The 12,570-nt window shown below is 52.1% G+C and overlaps 6 protein-coding genes across 6 annotated transcripts; 2 read left to right on the forward strand and 4 right to left on the reverse strand.

Annotated features, from left to right (window-relative positions):
• Positions 1-16: 16 nt before the first annotated feature.
• BKA58DRAFT_383995 (carbon-nitrogen hydrolase) lies at positions 17-1,305 on the reverse strand. Its single transcript, XM_046170229.1, has 3 exons — positions 1,177-1,305; positions 892-1,090; positions 17-824 (listed from the first exon to the last, which is right to left on the reverse strand). The coding sequence occupies exons 1-3, from the start codon at positions 1,219-1,221 to the stop codon at positions 184-186; spliced, it is 885 nt and encodes a 294-aa protein (XP_046026970.1). The 5' UTR covers positions 1,222-1,305; the 3' UTR covers positions 17-183.
• Positions 1,306-1,756: 451 nt separating this feature from the next.
• Positions 1,757-3,357, reverse strand: BKA58DRAFT_401494 (uncharacterized protein; the record flags this gene model as incomplete). The annotated part of the gene is made up of 7 exons (XM_046171665.1): positions 1,757-1,993; positions 2,031-2,309; positions 2,358-2,902; positions 2,955-2,976; positions 3,094-3,174; positions 3,237-3,246; positions 3,308-3,357. The coding sequence occupies 7 exons, from the start codon at positions 3,355-3,357 to the stop codon at positions 1,757-1,759; spliced, it is 1,224 nt and encodes a 407-aa protein (XP_046026971.1).
• Positions 3,358-3,814: 457 nt separating this feature from the next.
• BKA58DRAFT_411175 (26S protease regulatory subunit 8) lies at positions 3,815-5,333 on the forward strand (the record flags this gene model as incomplete). Its single annotated transcript, XM_046172282.1, has 3 exons — positions 3,815-3,878; positions 4,005-4,177; positions 4,248-5,333. 3 exons carry the CDS (start codon positions 3,815-3,817, stop codon positions 5,331-5,333), a joined length of 1,323 nt encoding a protein of 440 aa, XP_046026972.1.
• A 214-nt stretch (positions 5,334-5,547) lies between these two features.
• BKA58DRAFT_383999 (OPT oligopeptide transporter protein-domain-containing protein) lies at positions 5,548-9,350 on the forward strand. The gene is made up of 7 exons (XM_046170230.1): positions 5,548-6,072; positions 6,205-6,514; positions 6,570-7,020; positions 7,067-7,426; positions 7,473-7,626; positions 7,673-9,021; positions 9,080-9,350. The coding sequence occupies exons 1-7, from the start codon at positions 5,787-5,789 to the stop codon at positions 9,149-9,151; spliced, it is 2,982 nt and encodes a 993-aa protein (XP_046026973.1). The 5' UTR covers positions 5,548-5,786; the 3' UTR covers positions 9,152-9,350.
• Positions 9,351-10,295: 945 nt separating this feature from the next.
• BKA58DRAFT_411177 (uncharacterized protein) lies at positions 10,296-11,029 on the reverse strand (the record flags this gene model as incomplete). The annotated part of the gene is made up of 2 exons (XM_046172283.1): positions 10,296-10,586; positions 10,637-11,029. 2 exons carry the CDS (start codon positions 11,027-11,029, stop codon positions 10,296-10,298), a joined length of 684 nt encoding a protein of 227 aa, XP_046026974.1.
• A 772-nt stretch (positions 11,030-11,801) lies between these two features.
• On the reverse strand, positions 11,802-12,557 carry BKA58DRAFT_457060 (uncharacterized protein; the record flags this gene model as incomplete). Its single annotated transcript, XM_046174618.1, has 2 exons — positions 11,802-12,117; positions 12,186-12,557. The coding sequence occupies 2 exons, from the start codon at positions 12,555-12,557 to the stop codon at positions 11,809-11,811; spliced, it is 681 nt and encodes a 226-aa protein (XP_046026975.1). The 3' UTR covers positions 11,802-11,808.
• Positions 12,558-12,570: the final 13 nt, after the last annotated feature.

Consider the following 12,570-nt stretch of genomic DNA (forward strand, 5'->3'; position numbering starts at 1 on the left):
AGTTAGAGCCTCACAATCACAATGCAGCTTCAGGATTGACTACAGCACTAATCGTACTCAACAAATTTCTCAGCATTCCCTTCTAACCAACAAACCGCTAGCAGTGTCGCTTCGACAATGAGCATCACAACAGCTTAACCTACATCCACCATATGCAATTCTCCTGAACTTTCCATCCATCCTTCAAAGCTTCCCATCCCCAGAATGCCTATAAACATAATGCCAATCTCCCCTCGCAATATCACTTCTAACCTGGTAATTGCTCTCCGCATCCTCAAGCACCTGCATATCCAAATCCACAACACACATGCCCTCCCCTGCACCCCCTAGTTTCCCCAACGCCCCAACAAACGGCACAGTAACCTGACTCAACCCCGCATACCCCATTCCGGGCGGACCCCCCGCATTCGCAAAAACAACCGCACACGTATTCTCAAATGCACGTGCCGTGAGCATAGAATCTAGGAACAGCGCCTCTGCAGCCGGATTCCGCGCAAGGCCCGCTTCGTTGCAATCGTTGAGTGTCCAGAAGGTGGGTATAATGATGATTTGCGCGCCACCTGCAATCAACTCACGGAAAGCTTCGGGGAAGGCGAGATCCCAGCAGATTAGTAGCCCGACTTTTCCGATGGGTGTGTCGAAGACTTCGTGCGGGTCGTGGCGGGAGCCGGTGAGGTGGTCGCGTTCAGGGCCCCAGAGGTTCTTTTTGATGTATTTTCCTGTTACGGCTCCTGAGGGCGAGATGTAGTAGCATACGTTGAGGAGTTTGTCTTCTGCTGCGGAGTTTTCTCTGTGGGATTCTACAATTGTGCCGGGGACGATGGCTAGATGAGAGATTAAGGAATTAGTTTTGGGGAATGTGTGGAGCTGTGAGTGGTGGGACGGTCTTACAGATGTTACATTCTTTGGCTAGAGAGCAGTATTTCTCTAGGTAGCCGGAGCATTGTTCGATGCAGTTTAGGAACTCGGGATCGTTGGGTTTCCAGCTTGTCAAGTGGTATTCGGGTAGGACGGCGAGTTGTGCGCCCTGAGCTGCTGCTGAGCGGATGAATGAAACAGCTTTGTTGAAATTGTGCTCTGGCTGTAGTGGCTAGCTGATGTTAGCAACTGATCCTGATGGTGTAGATGTGGTCGACCATGATGGGTAATCAAGATGATGTGGGGTAGAGGAGATACCTCTGGGTAGAGTTGGATAACAGCAACTTTGATCGTCGGCGCCATCTTGATTCAACAAAGTTTGTTGGTATAGATCAACTAACTCAGGAGGATATCTGTGGTGAAGTTATGATCTAAGAAGTGAGGCTAATCAAAGGCGTATGACATAGCTGACGCATGCGCGTGGACGCAAGACTAGTGCTCGCTAAAAGTGACAAGCTTTCTGCCCAGGGGTGAGCGAGTTCACCATCCCGGCAAAACGCTGATCATGGACTTCTCCTTCAAACGTGAAGGGATCAACGTGTTGTAAGTAAAACAATCATATTCCAGAGTAGCCGAGGGGTATCTATATAGGAAAAGAAGCATACTCCAACCAACACCTATCGAGAGCTGTACGACACGACCTTCTTCTCGAAAACATACCCATATTATTATTCTAATCGCCATGCCTTCACTCATGGTGATTCGACTTGAAGCTCTATAGCTGGCTTCCCTCTCTTCGCATGGAGAATGTAGCTTGGATAGTCGGAATTTTCCTCAGCTTGCTTTGAAACGTACCGCAACGCGAAGAAACTTGATAGAACGGAAAGGCCGGATTAAGTCACTGTAAGTCCTCGCCGACCCCACGGAATGGGCCAAGCTCTGATCCATGGGCACTGTTCATGCTACTACAACCGTTAGCCCAATGGTAACCATCGACTTGCACACCGTTGGTCCTGTACAACTCCTCTTCAGACTCTGACCCATCGTCGGAGCCGGTATCCAGAAGAGCATACTGGTTGACCACAGGTGCAGGCTTCATAGGCACGCGAGTGACGGGAGTGTGGGCCTTTTTGGGCTGAGGTAGCGGTCCAGCGCATTCATCCGGATAGTACCTCGATGCGCATCCCCTTGTATATAGTACGCGACATCATGCAGGTCCTGGCGAACAAAGCGTTATGGATAGAGTTGGTTGAGATGTATGCATCGCCATTCCTGAAGTAGACGTCCACCACGATGAGATTGTGGATGTGATCGAGATGGCCACGGATCTGATCTGTAGTGACCTTGCCTGCAACGCCTCGGACGACAAGATTCCGCGTAGCGCCGCCGGCGATCTTGTTAGACACATGCGGTGGTACGTGGAATTGCCGGTCGCTCCAACGGAATTCAAGCTGGCATGGTCAGCTTCTTTCATGCCTTGGGGTAGGTGCATATCTCACCCTCTTCATGTGCAGATATATGTCATTACGCTTAGCGTAAGCAAGGAATTCGGCAGCTCCTTCGATGAAGGATACCGTTGCAGATCGGTCATTGCGGAGGAAAATGTCCAGCAGTCTGCCGCCACGGACAATGCCGGCCAGGTCCTTATGTGTGGTACGCTCGGAAAGGTTGGTGATGAGCACAGTGCGCTGATCGTGGAGCGGTATACGCTGGGCTGGTCCGCGATCCCGGTCGTCATATTCGTCAGGTGGGCTGTCCAGGTCGCCTGTGAAAGACTCCGATTCCCCGTAGCTGACGACTCGACGGAACGATGCTGAAGGTCTAGGGTGGAGTCCGTGGCTGGCAGAGGTATGATCGGACCCTCTCGGGTAACGAGCTGACGCAGGCGCTGCTACAGTAGTAGCCTGCGATCTTGTATGTGTGTGTTGCGATTCATAATCGTAACTCGACGGCTCTTCGTTCGAAGCACCATTCTCGCCCTGTAGCAGTGTATCCAAGGTTTGGTTCGTCAGGCCTCCACGGAATAAAGCGCTCTTAAGAAGGTCTAGGTACGGTCAGAAACGAATAGTATTGCGCTGGAGCAGGAGTGTACGTACGGTACTCTCGCACTGCTTGGGTCTGTGGGCAAATGTATTGTTAGCATTTTTGCAGCCAAAAGCAGGAACCAGAGCGAGCTGTAGGGATGCTGAAGAAAGTTTGAAAGTGTGGAGTGATGTTGGGTGCAATAAAACGTACCATGTACTCATGTTCTGCCTTACTGATGGTGACGTTGTCCGAGAGATCAGTGCCGTAGCTGACAGGCTGGTTGGAAGTATGCTGTTGATAAGAGTCAGCTCTACAGGTGCCAAATGCATAGCTACTGCCTGAGGGACACGAACAAATTCAGCCCTAAAACTTTAATCAGCAAACAGCCCGGCGCATAGCCAAGTTCAAGATAGTGTGCACTCACTTGCGTAGAAGAGCGTCGAAATAGGATTTGCCTATGGTTACGGTGGCCATGGCGCATAGGTGAAGAAGAGCGCGGTGCTCGGGGCCGAAGATGTCTTCGCGACGTACTTTCAGGGTGTTGATCAGTGAATTGGGCAGGCTATGATAGTTATCAGTGACGGGCAGCAGGTCCAAGCTCGCCCTAGCGCTCCACAACTCCACAGGGCTGGGAAGGCGCCATGGATGGCCCTCCGCGACGCGACCCCGGATTGTTTATGCAGCCCTGTGCAGTCTGTACACGGCGATGTCAACGTCTATTTTTCTTTTTCTGTGCCGTTTGCACAACTCCCTGATGGTGTGACGAGAATAAGTCCACCAACCTTCCACGTTGCAAACGAACGCTGTACGACACCCATCGGTTGCGTGCGACATGGTGATAGGCACGAATGGGCGCGGCGTAGCGGCATCGATCCCCCGCTAGCGCCCATGGCGTATCAAATTTCTGGACAGGCGCGCCTCTCCGCCGCTCATGGAACCGAACACGCCTCAACACCAGCTGGCCAAGCAGATCGCTGCCGGCAATAGCAGCCCGGGTCTCAGCTCTCCCTGGTCGCAAATCACCGACAATCCCTTCTTCAACCGCCGTATGATTCACCCTGGGGCCACTGCCTGCTTGCTGGACGTGTGCTCACTGATGCCATAGGGCTTCGGTCTCGCAGCGCTTGGGGTTGCGGCGCGGACGGGCCAGAAGGGACTCCAACATGGCGCCGCGTTTGTGCGCCGCCGCATGCTCGTCGATCTGGAAATAACTCGCCATGACGACGCCTATCCCTGGGTCCTCCAATGGATGACCAACTACCACCGCGCACAGCAAGCCGGCACCAGGCCACTCGTGCGCAAACGGCGTCCTCTCCAAGGTGCTCAATCGCATCGACCCGCGCATGCACCACCTCCAAGTGCAGACGTACACGCCGCAGGATGGGCCCTCGCACGCGGCCCACTTCTCCTTCGTACCGGGGCCGGGCAAGCACTTCTTGCGCTACAAGAATGCTTTCATCCTCGTCGACCGGCAGCGAGAGCGCAACAGCCTGAACGTCAAGGATGGCGTACCCTTTGAGACGATCAATCTCACGACCCTCTACTCGCACCGCGACATCTTCGAAGACATCTTCGCCGAGGCACACCAGATATACCAGCAGTCGCAGGAGGGCAAGACTGTCATATACAACTCCATGGGCACCATGTGGCAGCCTTTTGGAGACGCCAAGCGAAAGCGACCCCTCGATTCGGTGGTCCTGGAGCGCGGTGTCAAGGAGCGCATTGTAGAGGACATGGAGGCTTTCATTGCATCACGCAAGTGGTACCTAGATCGCGGCATACCATACAGGCGAGGCTACTTGCTGTATGGGCCGCCGGGCACAGGGAAGAGCTCCTTCATCCAGGCTGTTGCAGGTCATCTCGACTTCAATATTGCCATTTTGAATGTCAGCGAGCGTGGTCTCACAGACGATAGGCTGAACCATTTGCTGACCAAGGTCCCGCGACGTACTGTAGTGCTGCTGGAAGATGTTGACGTCGCATTCATGAACCGTAAGACGCCTGGTGCAGACGGATTTGCTAGCGCCTCGGTCACCTTCTCCGGGCTGCTCAACGCTCTCGATGGTGTTGCCAGTGCTGAGGAGCGGATCATTTTCCTGACTACCAACCACGTCGAGAGACTAGACGAAGCGCTCATCCGACCTGGGCGCGTGGACATGACGGTAAGACTCGGTGAAGCAACAGAGTATCAGATCGAGCAGCTCTGGGACCGATTCTATGCAGAGTTCGATGCAGGCGGGGAAGCGAAGCAGAGATTTATGGCTAGAGTTAGAGAGTTGGGCCTCATCGACTCGGTGAGCACTGCAGCGCTACAGGGGTTGTTCCTCTACAACAAGGACGACACCGAGGGCGCTATTACTATGGTTGAGGGCCTCACCGCTGGTCGCAAAGCCGAAAACCACGTGGGGATACCCGGTCACGTTGACGTGAACGAGGTGACGTCACGTTGAGCGTTTGGATATTGTAGAAATATGTAAAACTTCCGAATGCAAGCGCTGCGGCGTCCGCTCGGACGTGCAGCTGTCAATCAGTCTTGGTCTGTAAGGGTGCCGGGATTTTGAAGCATGCAGGTGTGTGATGGTATGCAGGCGGGCTCGCGCGCGCGGGAGCGTGCGAGCTTTTTTCCTGGGAACTCCACATCGTCGCCCGGATCTAACCGCTTACCGTGAAGACACTGCACTCGCCATTGGATGACTCAACTAATATTCCATCATTGACCTAATTCTGGACCGCTTTCCGCGCTTCCATCTAATCAGATCATCGAAAAGAGTACGGCCCAACATATGGCTGCCGGTGGTTTTATCTGATCATCTGATTCCGACGTCGCGCGAGGCCGCTTTGGCGCGACAAACGGAGCACTTGTACACGCGCCCCTGGCCACACCCGGGCATCCACCCATACATATGGCTAACGAGGACGGGTGCGGGTCATCTTCGTCGCTTGCTCTCTCGCCTGCCCATCCTTCTGGAAACACGCGACACGACCGTCCTCCCGTCTCTCAAGGCAGCTACGAGTTGCAGCCTCTGCCTGACAAAGCAAAGAAAGCAAGGAACATAGCCACGTCCGAAACCCCTTCTGATGACGATCTTGATTCGCCAGCTGGCCGCCCCGAGACTCCTACACGATCCGTCAAGACAGCAATGTCAAGAGTACCTCTCTTGGTGAGATCGAGCCCGGCGCAGGGAACAGGTACGTAAACTACTCTTCGTTGTCAAGCGCCATGGCCATTGGTCGCCCCTCGGCCTTGGACGGGCGCACAGGAGCAACGATGCACACGGCGCACAGAACCTCATCTGCTACACGTGCTGACTCAAACCTCAGGTTCATATGGCGGCCTACCTATTCTTTCCTCCAGTCCAGAGGAGACTGATGAAAACAATGTGATTAAAAACTCAAGAAAGAAAAAAGGAAAGAGTAGACTTTCGCATAGTGAGCCCTCACTACTTTCGGATCACCATCAAAATGATTCGACACGAAGTGAGCCAATCCTTTCAGGCGCTACGAAATCACGTCACAGGACGGGTGACGCCAGTCGTAGCAGCACGACGCTCGGTGTAGCCTCTAGTGGCCAGGACTTTGAAGCTAGGTTCAACGCAAGCGGTCTTGATCCTTCTACCGCCGGCGCGCCACTGTTTGACAACTCAACCTCATCGAGCAGTACGCTAGACGATAATGAAACCTCCGAGGACGGACGATTTACACGATATGAAGGGTAGCCCGTCTGATAATTCGCCCTACGCCCAAGTGAGGGCATCCGTCGCTGCTACCGATGACCTCTCCCTGTCCATTGATACCCCGCGCATGTGGTTCCTGTCGATTCTGTTTTCCATCGCCGGTTCTTCAACCAACTTGTTCTTTTCCCTACGATACCCCAGCGTTAGTCTTACTCCTATTATTGCACTACTACTCGTCCACCCTCTCGGTCTGCTTTGGGACCAACTCTTCAAACGACACGACGATCCTGAAGAAACCTTTGTCGATGGTTGCTCTCAGGCAACATCGCATCCTCCACAGGCAAAAGCCACTTGGAAACGCCGGTTACGGCTCTGGCTAGGCCAAGGCCGTTGGAATGAAAAGGAACATTGTTGCGTCTATGTCAGCAGCAATGTATCCTTTGGCTTTGCCTTCGCGACAGATGTAAGTATCATTTATGCAACCCTGTATGGTATGCTGACAATCCAAGGTCATCGTTGAGCAAGTCAAGTTTTACAAGCAAGACCTTGGCATCATGTACCAAATATTGCTTATTCTCTCCACACAAATACTTGGCTACTCCCTTGCCGGTATCACCAGACGTTACCTGGTCCGACCCAGCGGCATGATCTGGCCGAGCACACTGGTATCAACCGCCATGTTCACCGCGTTACATAAAGATGAAAACAAGCCTGCCGATGGCTGGACCATCGCTCCACGCAAGTTCTTTTCGCGCATATTCGCAGGATCCGTTGCCTTCTACTTCCTACCTGGTCTCCTATTCCCAGCATTGAGTTATTTCAATGTCATCACCTGGTTCGCGCCAAAGAGCGTTGTTGTTGCCAACCTGGTACGTTTGTTGCTTGTCTGAATGGACAGAGAGCTAACCTGAGCAGTTCGGAATCTCATCTGGTCTTGGGTTGTTCCCAGTGACTTTCGATTGGGCACAGATCGCATACATTGGCTCCCCGTTGATTACACCATTCTGGGCTGCTATGAACATTCTTGGAGGCCTTGTAGGCGTGATGTGGATTGCAGCGCCGATCATGTGTGAGTAGTTCCCGGAGGTTTGATTGCTAGTGCTGACAACTTGTAGACTACAAGAACGTCCTCTACTCTTCCTATATGCCCATCTTATCATCCGCTGTATGGGATAATCGCGGCAAGCCGTACGACGTTAGTAAGATCTTGACCGAGAACTTCCTCTTCGACGAAGAAGCGTACAAGCAATACAGTCGAGTCTACCTTCCGATTACTTACGTGCTGAGCTACGCCTTACAGTTCGCCGGTCTCACAGCTCTGCTTTCGCACACTGGCCTCTGGTACGGAAAGGACATCTGGAGACAATGGCGTCGCTCTTGGGCAGAGATCCGGAAAGAATCAGCAGCTGACTACCAGCCACTGGTGAATGGTGCCGACAACAACAGCCCCCCAACCTCGCCTGCGATATTGCGACACAGACCCAGTACGACTTCAGACCCAGACGTGGAAGACCTGCTATCTGCGGAAGATGTGCACAACCGACTTATGCGCAAATACGAGGATGTGCCGATAACATGGTACCTTTTGACTGGTATTAGCATGGCTGCTGTCGGCATGTTCGTCGTCGAGTACTATCCCGTCCATCTACCTTGGTACGGCCTCTTGCTAGCACTTGGCATCGGCGCAGTCCTCTTCGTCCCCATTGGCATCGTCATGGCCATCACAAACCAACAAAGCAGCATCTACCTCATCTGCCAACTGATTTGCGGTGTTGTGTTCCCTGGTCGACCCGTCGCAAACATGGTCTTTACGACTTTCGGCTACATCTCAGCAACCCAAGGCCTAAAGTTTGCTTCCGATCTCAAGCTAGGTCACTACATGAAGATCCCACCTAGAATCCTCTTTAAGCTCCAACTCTCCGTCACCATCATCTCAAGTCTAACACAGATCGGTGTTCTAAACTGGATGTTGAATAACATCCCCGGTATCTGCACACCCTCAGCCATTAACGGCTTCAACTGCCCCATCGCCCGCGTCCACTTCAACGGAAGTATCCTTTGGGGTGTCGTCGGACCAGGAAAGTTCTTCGGCCCTGGTGCACTCTACCAACACTTGATCTGGGCCTTCCCCATCGGCGCCATCGCACCTGTCATACTCTGGTACCTCGCTCGTGGCAACCGCAAGTCCATTCTCAGCAAAGTCAACCTCGCCGTTGTGTTTGGTAGTTTGAGTTGGATTCCGCCTGCTACCGGACTCAACTTCTCCGTTTGGGCGATTGTGTGTTATATCTTCAACTACGAGATTCGCAACCGGAGGAACGCTTGGTGGAAGAAGTACAATATGATGCTTAGCGCGGCTTTGGATTCTGGGCTTGCGTTTGGTGTTGTGGTCATCTTCTTTGGCATTGTGTACCCCGGTTGGATGAGTAACTTCAAGTGGTGGGGTACGGAAGTTTATAAGCAGGTAAGTCATCAACACATAAGCCGGCTTCATTGTATACAAGAACTAACACTATTGATAGGGTTGTGACTGGCAAGCCTGCCCATACAAAGAAGTACCCAAAGGCGGAACTTTTGGACCGGGGAGTTGGTGATTCCTTGATTACACGCGTTGAGCTTGCTTACTCACATTGGCATACGCATTAGACGACCGGCGTTCACGAGTGGAGTTTGGGGTAGACACGTTATTGGATACACTACATCGATCGTTTGAGCATTATGATCACGCTCGCGACTTGCATGTTATTTTTAGGTACTGTCGCTGGATACAATGAATCTCATTGCTATTCTCTCTTTAACGTTCTTGATGAGATTGAACGCTAGATAGGCCATTTCCATCAACGAACTCACCCACCCGCGATTCCGCCGCTCCCTTATGTCCATCCACGGCAACAACAACAACAAATACAGTAAAGCTCTTGTGTTGACGATACTTCTCTTTTTTCGAGAGGACTTGATTGGATGGGTACAAAATACAGTAAAACTACAGCACACAACACAAACATCTAGCAAAAGGTAATTGAGTACACCGCGACTTGAACGTGGACCCCCCACAATCTCGGCAAGGCTGTGTGCTATCGGTCATCTTTGACGGAAGCGGAATGAAAATGTGATACTGTAAGAGACTTTCACTTGGCGGGTCTCGTCAATGTGATACTTGCTGGGCGGAAGCTCGGACGGTTTCTCAGCCTTGTTCGTTCGCACGCTGAGAGGATGCGATGGCAGCCCTGCGCGGTTGAGATGTGGGTGTCTTACCGTTGGACTACGGGCTCCGAGGGTGGGTTTGATGGAGGAATGGGGAGTTGGAGGGGCTGTATAGTATGAGTTTTGGTATATTGGGAAAGTGGTGTTTGGAAGTTGATTGCTGGATGGGTGTGGAGGTGGTTGGATCGGTAAGGGTGCGATTGAAGAATTCGAGAAACTTTGGATAAAGATTGGGTGTAAAGGGTATGAAAAAGGGCTCCAGCACATTACCAAAAACAGATAGAAGGATCATTGGTACGTGTAACGTTCTTTATTAGATCCTATCTTCCAGTCAAAATTACTCGAGCTGACTACTAGTAGTGAAGCTCACTCGCTTTACAGTATCTCCGTCGTCGCATTACCACCGCCGTTCGCTACCTTCTCGCAAGGCCTCCAGACCCAAGAAATATCCCATATTACGCATACCAAATAGATCCCAGATTATATCCTTGCAAGCAACCTCCAGTGATCTCAATCGCCTGTGGTGGCTCCGCATCAGGTAATCTTGATATCAGTCTTCAACTCCCAGTATCTGCCACCGATCATCGCACTCGCCAAAGCCGAGGCTCGCTTCGCCATTCCCATCTCTCCAGTCTCAACCGTCATCTTCGCGACGCCACCATGGCACTCGAACTTGCCGCCCCACACATCGGGCCACTTGGGGGCGGAGTAGGCGTTGCTGGCAGTAACTTTTAGATGCCAGGATCCATCGTAGCCGATTAGGAAGCCGGCGACGTGTTCGAAGCGGTACGCCTTCATGGATGTGTGGTGCTCGAATGTGCCGATCTAAAGGGGTGTGAGCGACTGTCTGTTTGGAGGTGTATGTGATGACTTACGAAGACTTCAAGACCCTTGCGCCATACGACGAGCTGAACGTCCTTGTTACCGAATATAGCCTTGAAGGTGTTGACAGTGGGATTGACGAACGACTTGAGCGTCGCTGGCGAGATGTTGTACAGGGCGGTTACAACGGCATCTTGGAGCTTGAGGGTGGCGTCCTCTTTCATCGACGCAGCATGCTTGGCAAGATCGAGAATGTGAGCATGACTGGACGGGCCCCTTGAAGGTAGGGTCTCAAAGTCGTCGGTATAGGGAAGCGTGCTGCTATCGCTCTTGCCAGAGTCGCTCTTACCTGGCGAATCGGGACGGATGTCAGTACCAGCAGGGGACGGAAGACCGCTGCTGTCCGCGTCGATCTCCATAGGAGTGCTGTCGATATGGCTGGTCATTACAGCAGTACGGTGGATAGCTTTCGCGTGGTCTTTTGTATTTTTCCCGAGACCGTTGTCAATTTTAGAAGGCTGTAGCTGCAAGCGTTTGAATCTCGTAGTTACCGGCATGGTACAAGATATATGAGTACAACAACTAGACGCGCTAGCTTCCGGTGAGCGATGAGATCTAAGAAAGAGGAGTGGTGAGCATGAAGTTTAACGGGGAACGATGAAAGATGCCGCGGAAGAGGCTGCTCTACGTGAAGCGTGTAGACATTTGTCGTGCGGGTCACCCTAGTAGCGCTAGCGGGCGAGGTCGGTGAGGGCTGATCGAAGGCGCGACGGTGAGGAAAGAGAGGACATACCGATGATCGTACACGTTCCTAGCCGCTTCGGAGGTGATCTGGAAGCATTATTCCACGTTCTTTCAAGTCCTGCAAGCTGTAATTTTGGGATCTTGCAGTGTTGCAGAAGTGAGTGAGCCTGGTATCATAGTTTGGACAGACGTCGACAAAGGGTATGTAAGATGAAAGAGCGCCGTAAGTGAAACGTAAGACCGAATGTTGTTATTGCGAGAAACAAAATCATTGTTCAAAATGAGAACAGATTATTGTCCGTTAGCGCCACGAGAAAGTTATCGACAGTTTTGCAACAGCAGGGTCATGATGCATATTGACTACTCTAGCAGTAAGTGACAAGTCTCATCTGGATAGTCATTCGCTCAAAGTTTCCTCCATGTCAAAATGTTGAAGGAGCTTGAGTGCAGAGATTGCAGCCCAAACAAAGATGAGGATGCTTCAGTCAGCCATGGCGGTCTCGATGTTCCACTTGGAGCCCGACCCAGCGCTCCAGCACTCATTGACAATGATGTACTCGCTCAAGAGGCCTGCATACTCTGCCATTTGTTTCTCGTCACCAGCGACCAACTTTCGGTTGATACCGGTCCGTATGAACGTCTCAGACCATGCGTGCTCATGCTCTCGCCTAGTGTACCTACCGAAGCTGGCAGAATAGAGACCCCAAGATCCGTCGTAGTTGATAGTGCAACGAACGAGATTGTCCCATTCTAGACAATCCTGTTTCTCGTACTCGATGAACTGGCCAATCTAAAACGTGGAGACGATGTAAGTATGTATCTTGATGAGGTCTATCCTGTTTCATTTGGTTCACGTACCAGAACTTGAGTTCCCTGCTTCCAGATGATGAGCTGCATTTTGGATCGTCCCTCAAACGATTGAACGAGCTTGAAAGAATCAGTGACGCCGCTGAGAAACGTGTCTAGGGTGTCCTTGGAGATCTGGAACAGCAGAGTGGCCACTGCATCTTGGATCTTGAGATCGTATTGTTCTTCGCCCTCGAATAGGTCCTCCCTGAGGGGGCCAACCTTGATGATGTGTGCGTGGCTTGAGGGTAAGTGCGCGGGCAGTCGCTTGTAGACGTTGAGAAACGGCGCGGTGAGAAAATCGGGCTTGGTGTAGATGTTCCGGGCCTTGGTTGTGCTGGGAGGCTTGGGAGTGCCGCCTTCAGGGTCAGAAGTAGTAACCATGTTGTTGTCTGTA

The sequence above is a fragment of the Alternaria rosae genome (genome assembly GCF_020736505.1).
Source record: "Alternaria rosae strain MPI-PUGE-AT-0040 chromosome Unknown BKA58scaffold_4, whole genome shotgun sequence".
Classification (NCBI taxonomy): Eukaryota; Fungi; Ascomycota; class Dothideomycetes; order Pleosporales; family Pleosporaceae; genus Alternaria; species Alternaria rosae.